This window comes from Suillus clintonianus (genome assembly GCF_016758775.1).
Source record: "Suillus clintonianus strain FC179 chromosome Unknown DEU56scaffold_9, whole genome shotgun sequence".
Lineage (NCBI taxonomy): Eukaryota > Fungi > Basidiomycota > Agaricomycetes > Boletales > Suillaceae > Suillus > Suillus clintonianus.
Genome location: NW_024539233.1, coordinates 384,809 through 406,973, shown reverse-complemented (window position 1 = coordinate 406,973; position 22,165 = coordinate 384,809). Strand labels below are relative to the sequence as shown.

At 46.7% G+C, this 22,165-nt stretch overlaps 6 protein-coding genes across 6 annotated transcripts; 2 read left to right on the top strand and 4 right to left on the bottom strand.

Annotated features, from left to right (window-relative positions):
- Positions 1-2,887: 2,887 nt before the first annotated feature.
- Positions 2,888-3,043, bottom strand: DEU56DRAFT_703855 (uncharacterized protein; the record flags this gene model as incomplete). Its single annotated transcript, XM_041347357.1, has 1 exon — positions 2,888-3,043. A coding segment is annotated over one exon (156 nt), but the record flags the coding sequence as incomplete, so codon positions are not given.
- Positions 3,044-5,973: 2,930 nt separating this feature from the next.
- On the bottom strand, positions 5,974-6,159 carry DEU56DRAFT_700311 (uncharacterized protein; the record flags this gene model as incomplete). The annotated part of the gene is made up of 1 exon (XM_041347301.1): positions 5,974-6,159. A coding segment is annotated over one exon (186 nt), but the record flags the coding sequence as incomplete, so codon positions are not given.
- Positions 6,160-7,204: 1,045 nt separating this feature from the next.
- On the top strand, positions 7,205-8,162 carry DEU56DRAFT_728523 (uncharacterized protein; the record flags this gene model as incomplete). The annotated part of the gene is made up of 4 exons (XM_041348048.1): positions 7,205-7,267; positions 7,317-7,658; positions 7,713-7,889; positions 7,962-8,162. 4 exons carry the CDS (start codon positions 7,205-7,207, stop codon positions 8,160-8,162), a joined length of 783 nt encoding a protein of 260 aa, XP_041212960.1.
- Positions 8,163-9,715: 1,553 nt separating this feature from the next.
- On the bottom strand, positions 9,716-11,963 carry DEU56DRAFT_962418 (uncharacterized protein; the record flags this gene model as incomplete). Its single annotated transcript, XM_041359358.1, has 9 exons — positions 9,716-10,358; positions 10,408-10,553; positions 10,602-10,736; positions 10,783-10,936; positions 10,985-11,199; positions 11,246-11,372; positions 11,422-11,601; positions 11,649-11,666; positions 11,719-11,963. The coding sequence occupies 9 exons, from the start codon at positions 11,961-11,963 to the stop codon at positions 9,716-9,718; spliced, it is 1,863 nt and encodes a 620-aa protein (XP_041212959.1).
- Positions 11,964-14,502: 2,539 nt separating this feature from the next.
- DEU56DRAFT_691875 (uncharacterized protein) lies at positions 14,503-15,699 on the top strand (the record flags this gene model as incomplete). The annotated part of the gene is made up of 1 exon (XM_041347144.1): positions 14,503-15,699. A coding segment is annotated over one exon (1,197 nt), but the record flags the coding sequence as incomplete, so codon positions are not given.
- A 4,310-nt stretch (positions 15,700-20,009) lies between these two features.
- Positions 20,010-20,541, bottom strand: DEU56DRAFT_728423 (uncharacterized protein; the record flags this gene model as incomplete). Its single annotated transcript, XM_041348045.1, has 3 exons — positions 20,010-20,081; positions 20,140-20,271; positions 20,326-20,541. Coding segments are annotated over 3 exons (420 nt in total), but the record flags the coding sequence as incomplete, so codon positions are not given.
- Between the last annotated feature and the right edge of the window lie 1,624 nt (positions 20,542-22,165).

The following is a 22,165-nucleotide window of genomic DNA, read 5'->3' as shown; positions in this document are numbered from 1 at the left end:
AGAGGTTCACTGATGGAGCAAGCGAGGAAGAGATCTACTGCAGTCATGGTGTGCTGCATGAATGAGGCCTGGTTCATCTGAGGCCAATATTGCTGACATGAATCATAGTTTATTTAAGGTGCGTTGTAGGTGTTTTGTCACACTCTGACCCTAGGTCTGCTGTTTGCTCAATTGCACGTCCCACTAAGCTATCATCTGCATTCAAACAGGAGTTCACTGGGTTTTGGATTTGTTGTTGTCAGTGATATATTAGGTTAGCACTCTTTTACTGGTGCAAGAAATTCATACCTTGCTATTTTTCACCTCTCTGAAGACCCACAGGAAATGCTCAATTAACTATTGTGCTCATATTCTGGCCATCCATGCACTTTTAAGGGACAACAAGGCTAGATGAAGCACATTCACACTAAGCATGATGTGTGGTCAATAAGTGCCAAATCAGACAAGGTACCCCACCAGAACAGGGTAATCCCTGTGGCATCAGAGATGGTGATTTTGAAAAAAGATTTTGTGAATTTTAAACTGTTTAACATAGTGAATAAACCACAACAGCAGAACATTGTCACTCACCCCCATTTATAAGGTATGCTGGCAACTATCTCAATAATCCTGATTTTGATGGTCAATTTGATTATACTCCTTATATTCAATATGACAAAGATGGACAGTGTCAATGGAAAAACTTCACGTCTAAAAACTACATCTGGTGAAAATCTGTAAGCCTGTGATATAATTTATTGTATGCTACATTAGGAAATTTTTCATAAAACTTAGCATTATTTAATAAATATGAAGTTGGATTGAGCCAAAAAAAAATTAAGAAGATTGTGGCTTGCTACAAATATGGTCTTTGGATGAATGTGACTTAGCTACTCTGATTGCTATGCTTATTAGAGCTAAAGTACTATGCAGTCAACTTACCCTGAAGTGATACTTATATTTACTAGTAGGGAGACTGTTTTAAAGCACTTTGATGCCCTAACATTTTAAAAGTTAATATCAAATGAAAAAGAAGAACTTTTGCAACTGTGATTTAGTGCTATTTCTATTAGAAAGATAAATAAAGGTACTGAGCCACCGGCAAACCTTGTCACAGTAGAAGTGCCTTCCTTCTGAACTACTTCTTGAGCAATTTTCTCAAAGTTCTTCACCTTCTAGTTATATATCTTTACTAAGAAAGAATGCCCTTATAATGCAGCCAAGCTTGATATTCAGACACCAACATTATCAACTGACTAGTGATATCTGTACCTGGGGGTGGGGAAAGCGAAACACTTTTCCAGAAGGTTAGTGATGTCCTATAGAGCTTGGTACCTAATGAACAAAATAACCCTATGCTGAGCAACAAACCCACCATAGATGGGCCTGAGTGGATCTAATGTATATCCCATTACAACTACTTATGTAATATGTGAGGTATCTTAACACTATAATTCTGTGTTAACAAACAATGCCACATCACCCTACCAGACTAAAGTCGCCAGATGCAAAAGATGATAACATGAGCATATGTATGAAGACCCTACAGAAAGAGAACACCTCAGGTTACACATTAATATAGTCATGAGCAAGTCCCTCAAATCATTTCACTCGTATGGACGCAGGTTTGAGAATGCCGAGGGGATCACTAAAGACATTGTGAGCAATCATATTAATGGCAAACAATCTGCAGGAGCATGAATCACGCTGATTGGCATGTGGCAAGGAATTTCCTTGGTCTTTGAATGGGCCATCAAAATGTTTGGTGAGCCACTATTGTATCTTTGTAATGAACCCTTCGAGTTTCCCTTGGAGATTCAGAAAGTTGCTTGTGTTCAAATGAGTTGTACAGTAGCACAAAGTTTTCTGTGGAAAAAATGTAAAATGCAACAAAGTTACTAGAACATTCCAGGGATGCACACTGGGAAAAACAGGACCTTCTCTTCAGTGAGTGTCTGTTCTAACGGCTTGAATGCATGAATGAGGCAATGAATCAAAATCTGGTTTTTCTTTGCCAATCACATCCGTGAGCTCGATATCCATGATGTGACTACTCCCCAACACATTGTTCTTCTTTATTTTTTTTCCTGGAATGATGCATCCACACCAACCCACATTATTTTAGCCCTGCACACCACATGTAGCTTTTCCCAGAAAGCCAACATCTATAGAGGCAGTGTCTGGTCTTTGAATTGGGGATGGAGGATGGACTGCTTTCCGTCATGAATCTCATCATTGAGAGACTGTCTGAGGCTTTGAACCTAAGACTTTGAAGGTATTGTTGATAGGAGCTCCAGGTTTTCGTTGGGATGTGCTCTGTGAAAGCATGATGTCCCTGTCCCTGTGAAGCTCCCAATATCAATATTGGGCAGCTTGATGTTCAAGATTTGTTGCACAGTGTACATGATCTGTGACAGCACGCACATTGAGGTCTTCAGGATCCAACAGTTTGTCTGCTCCATCAAGCCATTTTCCAACAGGAACATGGAGGGAAATAGATGGAGGAATTGGGGTGACTTCAGGGGAAGAAATGAGGGCAACTGCAGCGGGGGGTATAATGTCATCCTCATTCTTGTCTCTGGGATTATTGTTTGCCAAATTGGGTTTGTGAACTGTGAAATTTATGAATTACACCACAAATAAATTGCTTTCACATCATCATCAATTTTTTTCCCCTTCTTTCATCATCCTCACCTTATCATGTCTTCTGACACCAATATCAATGTCTTTGCTCTGCCTCCTGCTGTACCTGATGACAAGCAAACCTCTGCTATCAAACACAAGATTCAAGAGCTCTGCGACAGTATGCAAGCGCTCATTGATTCAGCTCCTGCTAAAAATGATGACACACTGTATATCAAAAGGAAGAATGGTGCAACCAAACATTTAAAACAATAATTCTCCTATAGCATGCAATAAGGCACTGTTCAGAGAAATAAGCAACATAGGCAGCCAGTATGGTGAACACTCGCTGAACAAACAAGTCAGTGCATACCATCTCCACACCCTCCTGACCAGCTGCAATCAGCGGTTCAAGCAGTAGGGACAAACAGTGATGAAAAAGTCAGTATTCAGTGAAGTGGTGAAGCAGTTGAGCTTTGTGGCTGGTAGGTACCCAATAAGGACTGTTGCACATGCAGAGTTTGTTGTTTCCGTCTCTGCCCACTTTTTACTGTGAGTCTTTTGAACTTCTTTGGCTCTGGAATGGCAGAAGTAGAGAGTGTTAGTGATTTCCCCCCATTATCCCCCTGATCCAAAATGGGGGCTTTCCATCCGGCATGCACTAACCCGCCCAGTAACAATACCTTTCTCAGTCAGTTCTTGAGATACTGGGGCTGGAAACCATTTGCCAACATGATGGTACAGGGCGCCAGATATGGATATTAAGATATCTCCAGGTTGATAGCTGAGGAGGCAATCAACAAGTGTTGAAGGAAGCAAGACAAGCGCTTACACTAATTTTGCATCTAAATTAGGCAGAATTGCCTCCCTGCCAGTGAAAATACCATGGAAAAACTAGTGCAAGGGCCTGCGTCCAAGCTATCCATATGCATGTAGACCTGGAGTTTAAAAATGAGTGCGCCCCAGCCACAGGCCTGGGTCTGATGTCAGCCATATGCCAGCATGGAAAGCCTGGCAGTACTTTTGATAGAACTTGGGAAAGCATACAGAGAATATGCCCGCCAACACTTGAGCCACTTGGGCAGATGCTAGAAAGTACCACTCAACAGCTTGGGACTGGGTTCTGGATTTTCCAGCCATATCTGCAGAGGGTGTTCATACCAAACTGAGGCTAGAGAGTCAGCTATAAGATTGAATATATGCCCACAGAACAAATTGCCTTTTGGCCGAATGTCCATGGGCTTCCCAGAGGTGGATCAGATGGGTAGTCTCACAATATGGCACAAACTCAATGTGGGCTGAATCCCAGGCCTGCTTTCATCAGTGTAGGAATCTCTAGGCACCAGCCGTGCAGCTATCATCAAAGGGATATCTCTGTAGAAGAGTCGAGGGTTAGAAGCCTGGGAGTCCTTTGGACCTTCCCTCTCAGGTTGGTGGTATATGTCGCTGGAGCTGAAAAACAGTTGACAAAATGAAGCCAATATCTGAGTTACCTCAAGCATTCTTTGACACATTTCAGGCTGAAATTATTGTTAGTTTGCAGGAGAGTAAGAAAGTCAACTTCAAACTTACCTACAAACCATCTCTAACTACTTTACCTCCAGTTCCAGGATAAAAATTCTCTAAGGTCTTGTTAGGACAATGTTGCTCCTTGAGAGGGCAGCTGTGATTCAATGTATCCTGCAGATATTGCTCAAATGAGACACACAGCAAGCAAGAGAAAATGTATCCTACTGTGTCTGGATCTTCCATGGCCTTGTTTTCAGCTACATCATTCCTGTCTGCCTGGTCCTCTCCTTCATCTACTTCCATCTTATCCTCAGGGATCTATCTTCATGATCATTTATGACACTATCAACAGCCTCTTTGTTGCACATTCTAGATGACAAATAGAAAGCCAGCAAGATGCCATTCTCATCTATCCAGTGAGCAGAGCTGTAATGGGCAGGCCTAATTCTTGGACCAAGATTCTAATTGGTGGTGGGCGCACGGAAGAGAGGTGCAGCTGACACGAATTTTTGGGCCCAATGGGCTGATTGGTCGAAGACTATCTGATCTAGTCCTTTGTCGCCTGAGATCAAAATTTTGTAAATCTAGGAGCTACTGAGGCAAGGAGGAGGGGATGTTCCGGCTGGACCATGTGAAAGGATTGGTCCAAGGGAGGGAGCTAAAGATGTCACTCACACAGTATAGGCATTGAAGGATGCCTGACCTTTGGCTTTGGCTTTAGCTTTTTTTGTTTTTTGTTTTTTTGGGTGGCATAGTATGTGGGGTGATGAAAACAGCTGAGAAGTATATTGTGATTGTGGGACTTCTCACTATCGGCATGATCAGTCGGCACAGCCACCAGCAAAACAGTGGCTCTACACGATGCTTCTGATAACAGTGACAGTTTAATAGATTCCTCCACCTAATCTGGATAATGCTTAGTACATCAGGACAACCTTTTGGCTATATAGAGTTATATGGGATAACCCTAACTTTATGTAACTTAACACATAATTATAGACCTATATTGTTTGACAATTTGTCAACAAGGTCTATTATAGCTAAAATAGTAGCCAATCAAACAATATAGCAAATTTTAAAGACAAGACATTGAAAACTACCACAAGGATTAATATGCATATTTACTAGACCAATTGGTCAACTAAAAATTATTTAAACAACTTGAGAGGTGCCTTTTTCACTTAATACATCTTAAGTATTAGCAAGAGAAGCATACCACTCCACATAAGCTAAAATTTCTTTGGGCCAATATGTGGGAGCATCTATAGCTCCATACACTGTGTTGGGTATTTTGAATATGAGACAGAGGTGACCAACACCAGTTACTGCAGAAGCATACAATATAAAGCTACATTATGAATGTGTTAAACCTGACCTTCAATTCCTGTACTCACACTGGTCATCCAACTTGTCGAAAAGTATGTTACTCAACTCAACTTTCCTTCTATTCAAGAGAGTAGTGCCAGCTCTTTTGGATTGGCATTTGTTGAGAAATACCTTGAGATTATCAACCAAACCTAGATAATAATAGGTGAGTATGAGGATCATGCTATGCATCGCTTGAGAGTATACGGTATATCTGGACAATGATGAGTGAGCATTGTATCTTGTAAGGTTTGGAAAACCCTTGGATGAGGAGTATTTGGTTAGAAAAATCATCTGAGGGGAATGTTGCAAATCATATTCCAATACTTGTTCTTCTCTCTCCTGCCTCTCCAGATATTGGTGGAATAATGCGACCTTCTTCTGTCTTGTAAGCCAAGCCACCATCTGGGGTTTTCATCTCTCTTATTAGTGCCTCTGTATTGTAATTATTGGTGTAGCCAAAGTAGCATATGGACTCAACATAATAGACCATGGAGGAATTTTTGGTATATTGAGATGGTCATGAATACCAAGGTGTATCAGAATATCTTTATGTTTGTGGAAAGTGTCAAGGGTGTCTTGAATATAGCCAAGAATGACATCATCATGGCTGGGATACTGAGCTATGTACATAAAATCCAGCAGAGAACAATATACCACCAGTACTTTGCACAGCACCTTCCCACCACAGTTTCCCCAACCGCGCGCACCCTGCAAGACACAGGGATCACAGTCTCCCCTACTACGCGCAACCTGGAGGACACCAGCATCACAGTCTCCCCAATCCCACAACATACTGGTATCACAGTTTCCCCAACCGCGCAGGACACCAGGATCACAGTTTCCCCAACTCCCTCTGACCACACCAATATCTATGATGGGATCTTAACTGTCCCCAACTCACCCTCTATTATAGCGGCTTACCCCAGAACCTTGGATGATGCTACCACACATTATGTGGCAGAGACTCAGTCTACCATGGGTAACCGTATCTACCCATCACAGTCTATTCACACTAACAACGTCTTTGACTTGCCAGCGCTTCAAAGTCTTATTCCACCTATCGCAACCCTTTCTCTAACCCTCTTTTGCTAGCTATCTCTCTTCCTTCTTCTTCTACTAGTATTCCTCAAAATTCAAGATTTTGACTTTTTGGTAAGATCTCTTAGATATTGTAGTTAGTATTATACACCCATGTATTAGTTAGTGTGAATATACTTGAATTTTCGCTTTCTGTTTTGTGTCATAATGCCAACAAATAGCTACTAAGAGCTATAATGCCAAGGTCATTGAAATTTTTTTGACTTGTCCATTATAGCTACTAGGAGCAATTATAGCCATTATAAAAAATATGCCGCTATTATGAGGGCTATAGAAGGGACTTGCCAATAATTGGCATTTATGCTATAACAGCTATTATAGCTCCTAGATACTACTAGGAGCTATTAAGAGCTATAATTGCAAGTACACATTTTCCTGATGAACCGAGACTCTCAGTGCTGGCCGACATGCAGTGCAGGCTTTCTCGACCTATCTACAGGTATGTCTTCCTGAGTTCTCTCAGATAATCACGCACTAATTAAGCTTATGATAGCAATACATAGACGAGAGCGCCGACGAGAATGACAAAAATTGGAACTTCCCCAAACTGCACATGAGTGTGCACATTTTCGATAATATCGAAGCAAAAGATGCAACGCGCAACTACAATACAAAACCAAATGAAAAGATGCATGGGTCGCTGAAAGACTCCTACTTACTGCGCACCAATTTCAGGGATGTGGCGCCTCAGGTGACATTTTCTAACTCTAACTATCATTTTGATATTAATTTCATTTCAGATACTCCACATAAACCACTGGCAAGTGGTCGCTGAGAGCATCCGCCGCCACATATCAGACCTCAATGAGTACGAGTCACGAGACAGTGAAGATTTGGATGCTCTGGAGGATTCAGAAGATGTGAATGATTTGGTCACGTCAAATGATGCAGTTTCGCCTCATGTGAAGCTTGGATCAAGGCAAGCTGTGCAGACCTTCGAATTGATCAAGAACACTCACAAAGAGGACGACACATTCAAAAAATTTCGGATCAAGCTCAACGAGTTTTTGACTAACTTTCTACAGGCTATTCAAGTCCCTTTACCAGGTGGAAAGCAGGTCCAACTCAGAGCAAGTGATATGGTCCGTTATATTCAGTCCGGCTCTGTATTTTGCTACACTGATATGGTCAAACAGATTACTGAGTGCCGTTTTTTGAAGGTCAACTACGAGTCCATGGTCAGTTGGCGGCAACAAACAGACTACCTTCGATGCAATCCCAAATTCTTCAATAATTCGTGTTTTGATTGTGTTTTGATTCAGACAACAGACAAAGTGATATTTGGTCGCCTGCTCTTTCTGTTTGAATGTGTAGTGGGGGATATGACCCTCTCCCTAGCTCTCATTCATCCGTGGGATGCTCCCACTGGTGTGCGGCTCTGAAAGGACAAACACCTCAACCTTTATCGTGTTCGAGCAAGACCCTGTGCGCACACTGAGTTTTTCTCAGTAAGGTCAATAATTCGTGGAGCTCTCCTCGTTCCAGATGGTAGTACCGATTACCTTGTCGTCAACACCATCGACACTGACATGTTCCTTTGGGTGAGGGCACTGCATCTTGAGGCAGGTCATCCAATCCGTGTTTGATTGTGTGCCTTCAAACCGTCTTCCCCTCTTTATACCTGGTATGTCTGCTCATTTTCTTCACTCGTGGCATCTTGGTCTCATAGATGGTCTATTACTAGAAGCAGGATTTCCGTACCAGACTTGACCTATGCCTCCCCCATCCCTGTTCATTACATGCCACTGCCAGCTTCCCGTCCTATCATCTGGAACCATACCCCACCTACCGCAAGTCAATCAGCTTCTGGCGCATCATCTGGAACCATACCCCACCTACCGCGAGTCAATCATCCTCTGGCACATCATCTAGAACCATACCCCACCTACCGCGAGTCAATCATCTTCTGGCGCATCATCTGGTCCAGGAACCATACCCCACCTACCGCAAGTCAATCATCCTCTGGCACATCATCTAGAACCATACCACACCTACCGCGAGTCAATCATCCTCTGGCGCATCATCTGGTCCAGGAACCATACCCCACCTACCGCGAGTCAATCATCCTCTGGCGCATCATCTGGAACCATACCCCACCTACCGCAAGTCAATTAGCTTCTGGTGCATCATCTGTTGTGAGGTAAGTGCCATCAACTGCTACAGATATCTATCATGTGAACAAGCTCAACAGATATTTATTGGGCCAACGAGCTCCACTGACATATATCGAGCCAACGAGCTCAACAGATATCTATCGTGGCCAACAAGCTCGCCAGACATTGTTTGTGGCCTCCATTATTATATTCTTACGTCTTTATCGGACCTTACTTGCCATAGACCACTGTAACTAATGCCACCACCGACGCAGTTGCTCTATAACCTAATATCGCAAACTGGGGTACCGAGCACGTTCTTTTTAATTGTGAGTAATAAATCCTTCCGACACGCATGCATCAACATGCGGCCTCCAGTCATGCTTTTGTTTACGTGCCTCTCCACAGTTCGCCGCTATTATTATGTTCAAGACTGAATTAATGCTGTCACTCAGAAAGAAGTTACGTCTAGTGCACATAAGGTACATCACCGAAATTCCCCAACTCGGATAAGGGCTGATAATGACTGACCAGGATGCGCAAGGTCACAAAAGGTGCACCAGGTGTATCAGCGTGCGGAAGGCGGGGGAACCGACGTATAAGATCTGGTTGAGAAACTCAATTGAAGGTAAGATGGCGGAGGTTGGGTAAGTAACTCGTACCTTAGCATAGATTTCGAGCTTATAAGCATTGATATGGCAATGCTACTTATATGTTCTGATCTGGTGTTGGATTCTGATAAGAACACTTCATTTCGGTATTGTATTACATGATATGCGCAGACAGTAAAAGTACATCTAAGAGCACCAAAGCTTCTCTTAGAGGCAGACACACGCCAAAGCTTCTGAAGGAGACTGACAGCGACAACAAGGAAACATGCGATGATCAGAGAGCAGCTTGAATGTGAATTGCGAATGAGAATAGGGACGACGACAAGAGCGAAACGTGCGACAAGTGGACAGCGGCTTGCGAGTGAGACAGACAGACATCGTTCTGAGTGAGAAATCAGTGTTGACGATGAGATGAAGTGGAAGATCATTAACACATCATTTTTTTCCCTTCCATTTCTTCGGTGTGCTAGTGGATTTAGCAGTCTTGGCCTTGGATTGAGTTTTTCGGGGCAATTTTCGAACTGGAGTCTCAACTTCTTCCGCTTCGGATTCCGTAAGTGGGCTTTCTTGTTGGGCTAACTTCTGCTTTTTGCGGGGAAGTGGTGTGGATGCCTCGGATGGTGCTGTGTCAACGGGATGCGAGTTTGAAACCAGGGGAGCAGCTGCAGGTGAGAACAGATCTTGCACCTGGGGCTTCCTAACTGGCATAGGCCGTGGTTTGGGGTGTGGCTTTGGAGCCGGGGGAGCAGCTGCAGGTGAGGACAGAGCCGGGGGAGAAGGTGAGGTTGCCGGGCTTGGGTCATTGTGAGTATGCAGCCGTTGAGGAAAAGGTGAGACTGCCGGGCTTGGGTCCTGGTGAGTACGCAGCCGTGGAGGAAGCACCTCTGAGCCAATAGAACTCGATAGAGCAGGCGGTGGTGGAGCAGGTCGCACTGTGTTTGTGGGATTAGCAGACCGAAGAGCATACTGTTTGCGCATCAATGCAACGTTGTCTTCATCTTCGTCCAAGTCTCCAGCATCTGAGGTTGGATAGGTTGAGAGGGCGGCAGCACGTCCAGCCTTGTCTTTGAATAATTTTCTTAAAAAGAAGTGATCAGCAAATGTACCACCAGAACGTTTAGACGTACAGGTTGTAGTGTTGTAGGATTGCTGTTGCCCATCCTTTGTCTGGCGGATTGTGGATGACGTCGATGATCCTGTAATAAAACTTTCGATATGAGAATTTACCATCCTCTGCGGTCCATTTGTCGCGAGAAGTAATGGCTGAGCGTGCCTATCGTGGTGTGTTGAAGACAGTGTCATGCGCTATATAATGACTCACCTGAACGGCTGCATAAGCAATGTTTTCGGCTTCTACTGTCATCATTCCGTGGATCACAGCATTGCAAGAATTGGAGACGTGAAAGTCGTCTCCAGCAAGTGCAGACGAGGGACCGGTAAGTACATGTTTCATAACCTTGAGCAAGGTGAGTGGTCTGTTGTTGTGAGATACGGAAACTCACGCGTTCAAGTAGAAATCCTTCGAAAAGGCCATCCTGTACATTGGTCAGGTCAAAGGCCTCCCCAGCCACTCCAGCGGCTCCAGCCTTATACAACAGTGCGGGCCAAGCTCGCGCATCCATGTTGATAGTTCCAGCCTCAAGTTTGGCTTTAGTACTGGCCAGGTGATATTAGTATTAAACACGCAACAAAAAAAGTACATACGCTGAGGGGTCCTTTTGATATTCAGAAAGGAATTTGATGGGACACAACAAGAGCGCGATTTGTGGGTGGTTGAGACCCATTTTGGCGCGTGATTCCTTGCTTTCGGGGAAGACCGAAGGCTGCAGACCCTTACCATCGAAGGTAGCATATCGGGTGATGCTCCTTTTCAAGTGAGCAGCGTCTTCGGATCGCACCTGTCCAATCAAATATTGCATCTGTGCGGTCATTAGTCAACTGAAAGGTGCATATATGCGCACGTACATCATCAAGAATCTTCTGTAGCTCGTTAGACTTCTTTCGATCACCTTTCATGAGTTCTTGGAGATAAGGTGCACCGGCAATGATCTTCTTGTAGGTTTGGAGCATCTGGTCCTGTGTATCCTTCGATCTAGTAGTTGTCAGTAATACAGCTATGAAACACGACGAAGATCACTTACATGTTAGCCAGAAGAGTAAGGTGCGCATCGTCTACGTCGGAGTCATCGCCAGATTGAGCACGCACATCCTCGATTAGAGGTGCGATGCGGAAGACATCCTTGAGAATGCAGAACATGTCAATCCCTCGAGGGATCCACCGAGCGAAGTTCAGACATTGATCACGCGGTGTCAAAGCACCCCTTCATACATTGTTAGAACAATATCCATGAGTGTTGAAAATACTTACTTTTCCTCCTTTCGATGGCTAAAATAAAACATAAAGTCAATATATGCGCGTATAAATGCCAAGAACTCACGATCGTGGACGTTTAGACGACTTAGCTTTCAGATGCCGCTTCGCTTCAACTTGATCCTCTTCCTCATCAGAAGGTTTATGCTTCCGTTTACCAAGTTTCGATGATTGTAGGGGTGGATTGGGCTTGCGCTTGTGTTTGCCGAGTTTCACAGGCTCTGGAGACTTGAATGAAGTCTCAGATGTGCTACGCATATACGAATCCGATGTTTCATGGAGGACAGAGGAGCTCGATGGACGCGATGACATGATGGTGGGTTAAGGGTTAAATGATATGGTGTGCGTGTCATTATCTCAAGTCGATATTTGGTTATGTTTGCTCGTCAGTTCTGTTACCCTAAACAATTATACGCAAAGATCGATCGAGTGTACCAAGGTGTACCAAGTGCGAACTTTCAGCGCGTTGTTGGAATTTGCCGGCTGACTTTGAAATGTCATGTGATCACGTTGAACCAAATTTTCGAGATTTTGTCTTGTTCTTCAGTCTGCTAGCTGTGCTGTAAGTCAGCGCGCTAGCTCTGGTATGTCTTGTTTTTGTTTTGCTTGGTTCCTTCCCCCTCTCCCTGCAAAGTCCGGTATGGCCGTTTTGCCCCGAGGCTAAGTAGGGAGTAGGTCTTTTCCCCCAATAACAGAATCATAGCTCGGTCGATCTCAAAGTACGCTTTCATGCTCGTCGTTTTGCGGTATCCCTAACTTCAGTCTTGCAGAAAACCATCCAAGGCCCAAAGCCTCACCCACAACGCGCTGCTCGCAGTCCCGGGCACTTCTACCATCTCACCTCGATCTACCAGACTCCGGAGCGTCATACCTTTCCCTTCCAGCCTGACGTGAGTCTTCTGCCTCATGTTTTGTTTTGTCATGATTGGCCTTAGCTAACCTCATGCAGTTCTTCCTGTCCATGGACATTGTGGTGGACGGCGTTCTGATGAACGATTCGCACTGCAGGCCGTGGAGTTCTGGACCACCGTATGTGAGATACCAGCGTCTATCGTCCCCCCACCACTAAGCCCAGCCTCCATCCCGATAACCCCGACGTCTTTCTCGCGCGTGAGATGCGGAGGAACGTCATAGCAGCTGGCGAGAAGTGTGAACGTATGTTCCTTCCTTCCCTCTACACACATACACATCTAACACGAACCCCAGCTATCGATCCCCAATCAAGCTTAAGGTCTCCACCTCGCACCTTGAAACTGCCGTTCGACACTAGGCAAATGTATTGAAGGTACATTTTGCTAACCCTAACCCTATACAGCTACTTAGCTCACATATGGTTCCGCCATCAGCCTACTGAACTATCTATGTTTCCTAATTCCCCATGACACATTTACGCCTATCCCACTTTCAAGTATAGTGGTGACTACGCCATTGTGCTCGAGCTGCCATTGAGTCTCCCTCTTCCCATCAATTAATCGATCTTTTCGCGGACCACCCCAATATTCCAAGCGAGAGGCCCGGTGTGCAATAGCATTCATGGCTGTCAAGGAGCTTCACAAACTGGGGGTATTCGACGACTACCTACTTCCAGACACTAGCTGTAGTAGACACACAGGCAAATCATACTAGAGTGCACCATATCCTGTCTGAGTGAGGAAATCGTCATCCAGCTCCTCGTCTGAGTCAGGAATGACCTTGTCATCAGCCAGTGGTTGGTCAATAGATGGCAAACCTTGGTCAGAAGGCTCTGATCGAAGTCATGGAGGAGATGGGTGATGTGTGGGCTGCTGTGTCATGTGTGCCAGAGGTATGTCTGAGCCAGGAAGGTAGTCGACGAACCGTTGAGGCATGCGGATAGCACGCCCCGAACATTTTGAAACAACGGGTGGGGGTGGGGTGGGCAGAAGTGCTGGACCTGAAGGCCCTGCGAGAGGTACGTCCTGAAAATTACTATAAATACAGGTGCATGATAGTTAAAAACAAACTTACATTGTCAAAGGTATCGTCCGTATCAAGGTTGACGTAGTCGAGTTCTTGCTCGTCAACGGGGGTAGCTACACGAGCCTTCTTATCACGAAGCTTGGTTCTCGTTTGCAATTTCCGTTTTTTCTCTCGTTTTTCACGAATCGAGTCGAAAGTGAAGTTGAGATTTTCCTGGCATTTCAAAGCATGAGCGGAGAGCTGTTTCTGTGTCTTAAAAGTTCGTTTACAAATGCAGCGGGGAAGATCCATGTGGTAGTAGTGAACGTCTGCAGAAAAACCCGAGAACACAAAGGACGGGGAATTAACACACGCAGCGTGACAGACAGGAAATGAGCTTACCTATGTAAGCTGGGCTATAGTGAAGAAGAAATGAAAGTTCCATCTGCGGAGAGAAGTTGAGAATGGTGAATCACTCACGAGCAGCCCACCTTGTCATCTTGAGGTGCATAGTTACTAGTATAGTCAAGCAGCAGTACCAATTTCAACAGACCCTAGAGTTTGCAGACAATTGTGTGCAAACTCTGAGATCTGTTGAAATTGCAGGTGCCATGAGACGAGGGTATGAACAAACTGTCAAGTTGTGTCCATCAGTCAGTTGATACGGTAATAACATATAAGGTAAATCCTGAACTTACCAGGGGCGCATCAGACTTGCATCAGACTGATGGCGGCCTTACACGTTTAGGAGGGTATTGAGGTATGTCTGAGGGAGTGTCGTTGAACCTGCGAGCCCATTGTCATCAACCATCATTGCGTCATTGGCCCGTAAAAGATTGTGGCGCGGGAAAGTGTCCGCATAAGGTAATTTCAGACTTGGGGAATTTTTGTGATGTAGGCAGTGCATCTCAATATCATATACGGATTACTGGACAGCCGAGAGAAGAATCGTCTCATCTGGTTGCATGGTACAGCAGGCGTCGGAAAGTCTGCCGTTGCATTCACTGTCGCTGAAAGGATGAAGAATGTGAAAGTGAGAGAGCAGGTGGCCAATGAAAAGCGGCTGGCAGGATCGTTCTTTTTCTCGCGCAAGCACACCAAACGTTGCACGACTGGATATTTCTTTGCGACACTTGTCTACCAGCTTGCCAGCAATTTCCCTAGCATCCGGGAGGACGTGAACAAAGCCATCCGCGAGAATCCCGCTCTTCTAGACCCCGATACCCCTCTTTGCGACCAGATGGAGGCTCTCTTTCTCCAACCTCTCCGGAGGCTTCGATTCAGACTGCGCGGGTGTCCTCCTTTGTCGTTTGTTGTCGATGCCCTTGATGAATGCACATCCGAACCCGAGCTTACCGATCTCATTCTTTCCCTTGCACAAGCTCTTCGTGAACCTGATCTTCCCGTGATCCACATTCTGCTCACGAGTCGCTCGGAATCGTATATCCGCAAAGCCTTTCAGAACGCCAATGTGCAGCCGTTGTTGTGCGAAATACCAGTGAAAACTTCTGGGGATGGCATTGGGAGCATCATCTCGCTAGACGGCGCCGATGTTGACAAAGACATATTTTTTTTTTTGCAGCATTCCTTCGGGGAGTTGGGAAGTCGCCATCCTGATTTCCCTCAGCCATCGAGGGATCAACTTGGGCAGCTGGCGAGCCGCGTGGGCAGACGTTTCATCGTGGCCTCTACGATGATGAAGTTTATTATCGGCGATGAAGACCATGATCCCCACGATCGGTTACAGCTGATGCTCGAGCTGACGAGCGAGCTACTACCAGGAACGGAGGTGTACGAGTTGTATGACTCTATCCTTTCCACGTGTACCGACCCCAAGCGGGCATTCCTGCACTTGTCGATTGTTGCTTCCCTTGCAGACCCTCTGTCGATGTCACAAATTTCGAAACTACTCGGCCCTGGTCGGGGCATGGATGTCGAGACAACGCTAGTGCAGCTACGGTCAGTCTTGGATATTTCCACTGACACCAGTCTCCCCGTAAATATCCACCACTCGTCCATTCGTGACTATGTTTCCAACCCCTCAAACTGCAGCCTCACTCGTGCACACGATATGCCATCACCCCATTCCCTACTCGCCGATTCCTCTCTCCGCTTGATGATGAAGGAAATTCCAGAAAGTACAGCCCTTCTCGATGCGCTCTCAGAACTGAAGAAGCAGAGCCAAGCTATGCGACCTGAGGACCCCCGTAGATTAAAAGACTCATTGGCCTTCCTCGTTCAGGCACCGGAGCCAGTGTCTGTCCTTGTCAGTATGCTATGGCTCCGGGGTGATCGCAGGTCAGATATACGATCTTGGCTAGAGATTGTAGACGGGCGTGCCTGGTTGCACACCCTGGGAGGACGAGTCTGGCTTTGGACCCAGGGAGGACGAGAGTGGCTGCAAACCCAGGGAGGACGAGAGTGGCTGCAGACCGAGGCAGGACTAGAGTGGTTTACCCAGGCAGGACGAGAGTGGCTGCAGACCCAGACAGGACGAGAGTGGCTGCAGACCCAGGCAGGACGAGAGTGGTTGCACACCATGGGAGGACAAGTCTGGCTGCAGACTCAGGCAGGAGGAGAGTGGTTGCACACCATGGGAGGACAAGTCTGGCTGCAGACCCAGGCAGGAGGAGAGTGGCTGCAGACCCAGGCAGGAGGAGAGTGGCTGCAGACCCAGGCAGGACAAGAGTGGCTGCAGACCCAGGGAGGGCTGGCCTGGGCGTGGAAACCTGGCACGGAAGCCTGGGAGGAGGTCCAGGGAGGCCAAGACTGGCTCCAGACCCCGGGCGGGCGAGACTGGCTGCCAACCCAGGGAGGCCAAGACTGGCTCCAGACCCCGGACGGGCGAGACTGGCTGCCAACCCAGGGAGGGCGGGGCTGGCTGCCGACCCCGGGCGGGCGAGGCTGGCTTCAGACCCTGGGCGGGCGGGACTGGCTTCAGACCCTGGGTGGGCGAGACTGGCTGCAGACGTCATATGGTCAAGCATGGCAATCCACTCCTGCGGCATCTGTCTGGGTGACTATGGAAGAATTCTCAACCACGTTCGAAGCGATCAGCGAATATTCTGTTGTCCCAGAATTGCCTTTACCGCCAACCTTCCAAGTAATCCAACAGATTAAAAGTTTGCCGGATTTCTTGATGCTTTCGATGTTCCTGGCGTTGATGCCCCGGGATCATTCTGCCTCTGCATTGCCAGAAGGTTGTTTTCCACCTGACAGGGAGGTTATCCGTGCTATGAATGTGTTTACAACTTTCGCAAACGAGGCACGGGAACAAAGTCGATCAGCTTCCGGCGCTCTCAAGTATGCATCTCAAAACTGGGTCGTTCATTTGTCGCGTACTCCAAATCCATGGAATGATACACTCAACTGTATATTCCAGGCTTTCTGGAATCATCACCTCCTTTCTTGGCTCGAATGGCAGTGGTGTTTGAAGGGTCTGCGGTCTTGTCTTGATATTTTATCTCAAGGGCAGAAACTTGCCAAGGTATGCATTTTCTAATTCTCAATTCACCTGCTGATATCGCCTTGTTTCAGGTTTGGCACCCATATCCACGTCTGAACTGATGAGAGGACTGTCAACTTCCACAACTATTCTTCCCACCAAAGAGCTCATGACGGCCCTAAGAGCCAGTTCGGTAACTGCTGTATAAGCAAAATGTTCGAAATTCAGAATTGTGTTGTGGCGCAAGAATGTCGGGATGTAAACGGAGTCTGAATCCAATCGGTAAGATTATTGTTATCAATCTCCAGCAGTATATACAATAGTTTGACGACTTGCTCGATTGCATAGCCCGCTCTAAGTACTTAATATCATGCTTCCTGATGGGCCTGCGCATATTAGGCCCCCCGCTCAGCCCCTTCTCAGCCCTGTGTTTGCTAACCCCTTGATCCCACATGAGCGCCTTCTGACTGCTCACCGCATTCGGCCAACTGACCAGCATCTGACGCTAGTGACAGTCCGCCAGCGAATGCTTCGTTACATCGTCCTTCTCATCAGTATCCTTATCTCTGCTACCACACAGCTGGTTCTCACCCAAATTCCACGAGTCCCCGAGCCATATCATACTTCGGCACTCTCCGGCCATGAATGGGTCATCGAGCTCATCGTCGGTCATCCCGAACGAATCCATTGCGAGCTTGGGGTGCACGTCCACGTGTTTGAGGGATTGATCATTGAGCTCCGCGCCTTCGGTCACACAGATTCGCGATATGTCTCGCTCGAAGAACAATTCGCAATCTTTCTGTACTCCTGCGTGACGGGATTGACGATCCGACATGTTGGTGAGCGCTTCCAGCGCTCGAATGATATGATTTCTCGGTACGTTTATTTGTATTTTAAAAGAATTTATTAGTTCTAACACCTTTATAGCTATTTTCGCAAGATGCTCGACATATTCGCGTCACCCCCATTCTACAGCAAATATGTATCCTTCCCCGGTGACGATTTTCCTGTCCCCACACAAATACGCAACAATCCGAAACGCTGGCCGTATTTTAGGGGTGCTATAGGAGCACTGGACGGCAGCCACATTCACGCATTCCCTCCCGCGGCTGAGCGCCATGTGTATCACAACCGCAAAGGATTTGTATCACAGAATTGCCTTTTTGCGTGTGGATTCAACTTGCAATTTACATACTCATTGACCGGCTGGGAAGGATCCGTGACTGATGCACGGCTTTGGGATCAAGCACTCGAAGGCGGGTTAAAAATTCCCGCTGGTAAATACCTTCTCGCAGATGCAGGATTTCCTTCCTGCGAACAACTCTTGATTCCATACTGCGGTGTTCGATACCACCTGGCTGAATGGGGGCGTGCCAATGTCAGGTAAGTGTTTCACTCATTTCATATTTAAATCAAACTAATTAATTTTCAGACCTGTCAATAAGGAAGAGCTATTTAATCTTCGCCATTCCTCAGCACGAAACGTCATCGAACGAATCTTCAGCGTCCTCAAACGACGCTTTCGCATTCTCCTCTTATCCCCGGAGTACAAGATGGACATACAAGCCCGCATTCCAGCGGCACTATGCTCCATTCACAACTTCATCCAGATTCACGACCCAGCCGAAGACCCTCTGCCGCCGACGAACGTTGTCAACGACAACCCGAGCCATCAAGGATATGTTGCGGCGGATGAGAATGGGCCGCAAGTACAAGCTGCAAATGCACACCGTGATCGTATCGCGACACACATGTGGGAGGACTACGAGGCGTTCTTACGCGAACAAGACTTGGAAGGCGTTGATCACATCTTGGATGTTGATCTTGGTGAGGAAGACGAGGGCGAAGATGATCTCTATCATGGGCGCAAGGGCGATGAGGAGAACGAGAACAGCGCGTAGTAGATTCGTGATATAGCTAGTACAATGAAAACTTGATGCGAGAATGAAACACGATGAACGAAACGAGACGCAGGGCTACAAACGAACGAAGGGACAAGCGCGAGGAAGTAAGAGCTACATCATGGGGTTTTCTTGTTTGGCGCGGGCAATTATAGAATATAAGAATGCCATGCGCAGTTCAGGATCCTCAATATCGTTGAACGTATCACATGCCGCTGAGTTATTCATGAATATATTGATGGCAACCACCTTGTCCTCCTTTGAAAGCTCCGGTTCTGACTGCAGGGCCTTAACCGCGCGCGACCTACTTTCAGCCACACGAGCCTCTTCAGAAGCGGAAAAATTTGTGTTGAGTGAATCTGAGAGGCGGTTGATGGTTCCTTGAAGGTTCATCAACACAGCGGTGTTGGCAGTGTCTTGAACAGTAGTCTTCTTGCTCGCGCTTGGGCGTGTCTTGCCACTCATTGTTGACAGCCTTGGCTTCTTCTCTGATTCCGGCCTCATCAATTGTGAGACCGAAGTGTAGGTGGTTGAAGGGGGAGCTGAATGACCGTGAGTCATTTCTGCATGCGAGCGCTTGCCAGCGCTCGAGCCTGAAGACATTGGTGCAGGCATAGCGGGGGCAGACATGGGTGCAGACATAGCAGGGGCAGACATGGGTGCAGACATAGCAGGGGCAGACATAGGTGCAGACATGGGGGGGGCAGGCATAGGTGCAGACATAGGTGCAAACATAGCGGGGAGAGACTTAGAAGGGGCAGACATAGCGGGGGCAGACAAGGCGGAGGTAGAAGCGCGGGAAGACACAGGAGGGGCTGCCATTGTAGAGCTGCCATAATCTTCAAATGCAGGATTGGGGGAAGGGGGAACACCCCAGCTGATCTCCGGCCGGGCCATGCTAGGAATGAGGGGAATAAAACGATGCTGGTACATGGCACCAACGCCACTGTCATTGAGATCGCCATCGCGATTGACATCTGACATACTGTCGTCAGTGTCGTAAGGTGCACTGCTAGTACTGGCAGCTGGGGGTGGTTCGTTTGATGATGATGAGGCGGGGTTATAGGCAGCAACACCTCGTGCGGAGCTGTGGCGGGGCAGAATTTCCTCCATCTTGGGATGGTATGGCCAGCCGCAGTTTTTGAAACTCTTCATGGGGAAGTTGGGCTGTAAAGACAAAATAAGCGTCAGATCTAACAGATACCTAGGCAATATCTCTGCGTACCTTCCTGCTAACATACTCCTCCCAGACAGCTTCAGCGGCGGGCCCCTGAATGTTGGCCCCGCGCTCATTGTCCCAGTGACAACCTGATTTATGATGCCGATATGACTCAATGGCGTTGTATGTCTGCTTTAACTACATCGCTAAGATTAGTATAGCCATGGTAGTGATCGATGAAAGATAACATACCATTGCCCATTTATTCTTGCAATGAGCCCCAGTCTTCACAGGCCCAACTGTCCTCAAGCTCTCAATATATTTCGCAGCTTCGTTGAATGTCGCCTCCTTGAAGCTCGTGCCTGCCATCGCTGATTTGACTGAGATAAGATATGTGAGGAAGGAGTCGATTTCATTGGGGTTCCACTGGGCTTTAGGCTGAGCCTGTTGAACACCCTTTCGTGTCATCTCAGCTACTTGTAGCTGGGTACAGAGGATGACGATAGCGACCGCTAGCCAGACTTGCTGGCGCTGAGGACCACTAGGGCGACATTTGAGAGTCATGGTCGGAAGGAGAGGCATTTCAAACTCAGCTTCCGGCAGATATCATGCCGGGACAAACACAATTCTAAATTTCGAACATTTTGCTTATACAGCAGTTACCGAACTGGCTCTAATGCGGGACCCGTTCCTAATTCTCGCACAATCAAATCAAGCTCGCGGCGTCCGCGTTCTACTTCAAGCCTGTTTACTCGTTCCACGAGAGCATGACTGTACTTAGTTTGATAAATGTGTAGTGAAGTATCTTTGCATTTGCATTTTTTGCGTTCTTGATCAACCTACAGTACTTTTATAATTTTATACCAGCAGCAGACAGTCACATCACTAAATAGAAGGTAGCTCGCTATGACCCGATGCTGATTACATATGATCATCTACTAAGTCATGTATATACATAGCTTGATATCAGGTTATAATGCTCGGGGTACTTCAAGTAAATTACTTCTTACACTTCAGAACGCAGACTCGTAGACCATACTTCTCTCATTTCATATCTAAGGCTTACAATGAAAAATCATCCGTTCACAAGTGGACCATGTAACATCAACAAGAAATCATGTGACCAGAGCATTGGCTTGGTCTTAGCGATAGATTCAAAATATCTGGTAAGAATTCCAGTGCAACGGCAATATCCCTACGTATATATACACTCCTCTCATCTCATTACAAGGGGAGATTATTTTGTCACCATTGGATCACGAGTTAGCTACTCACATAAGTGAGAAATAACAAGACAGCTCACAACAGAGTGTTGGCTAGTCCAGGCAATATTATTATGTGATGAATTTGGACAGCATGTCGGAGATATTGAGTGATACGACTGTTAAGTTTGAAGGGGTCTCGAGCAAAGCATAGTTTTCGAGGCTTGGCCTATGCACATGTGAAAGATATGAGATAAAAGGATTGACATTCAGTTAAAATCCCGTGCATTCAATGTCGCAAAATTCAGAATGTCCTGCTCGGCGCATGCATGCCATCATATAGATGACACCGAAAATATGTCCTTATATGCGTATTGGATTAAAAATTACCACCCTCATCGGCATCAGAGTCATCGTCCTCGTCCTCGTCCTCCTCGTCCTCCTCCTCGTCCTCCTCCTCGTCCTCCTCCTCGTCATCATCTTCCTCCTCCTCGCTCCCCTCATCATCCCCGCCATCGTCGTCCTCTCCCATTTGGCTCGCCTCGTCTTCCTCTTCCCCTATCTCGTTGTCCTCCTCCTCCTCCCCAGGTTCATGGCTGTAGGCTTCTTCTGAATCCTCGCTTGAATCACCTACTCTCCAGGGTCCGTGTCCGACACCAGCACCGGTAAAACGAAGGAACATATCACGATCTACAAACCTGCCAATGACATGAGACTATCAAAAAATCCGAGACGAGGACTCACATATTGACGTAGTATGCAGTCCGACATCCGCCATCTGATGTTTGCTGTGGTGTGGACTGGAACACCCTTTCATCTGCGAAAGCTGGAATCAGGTGCACCCCGCGAATCACTAATGCAGGATCGACGAAACCGAAAGCTGAGTCATC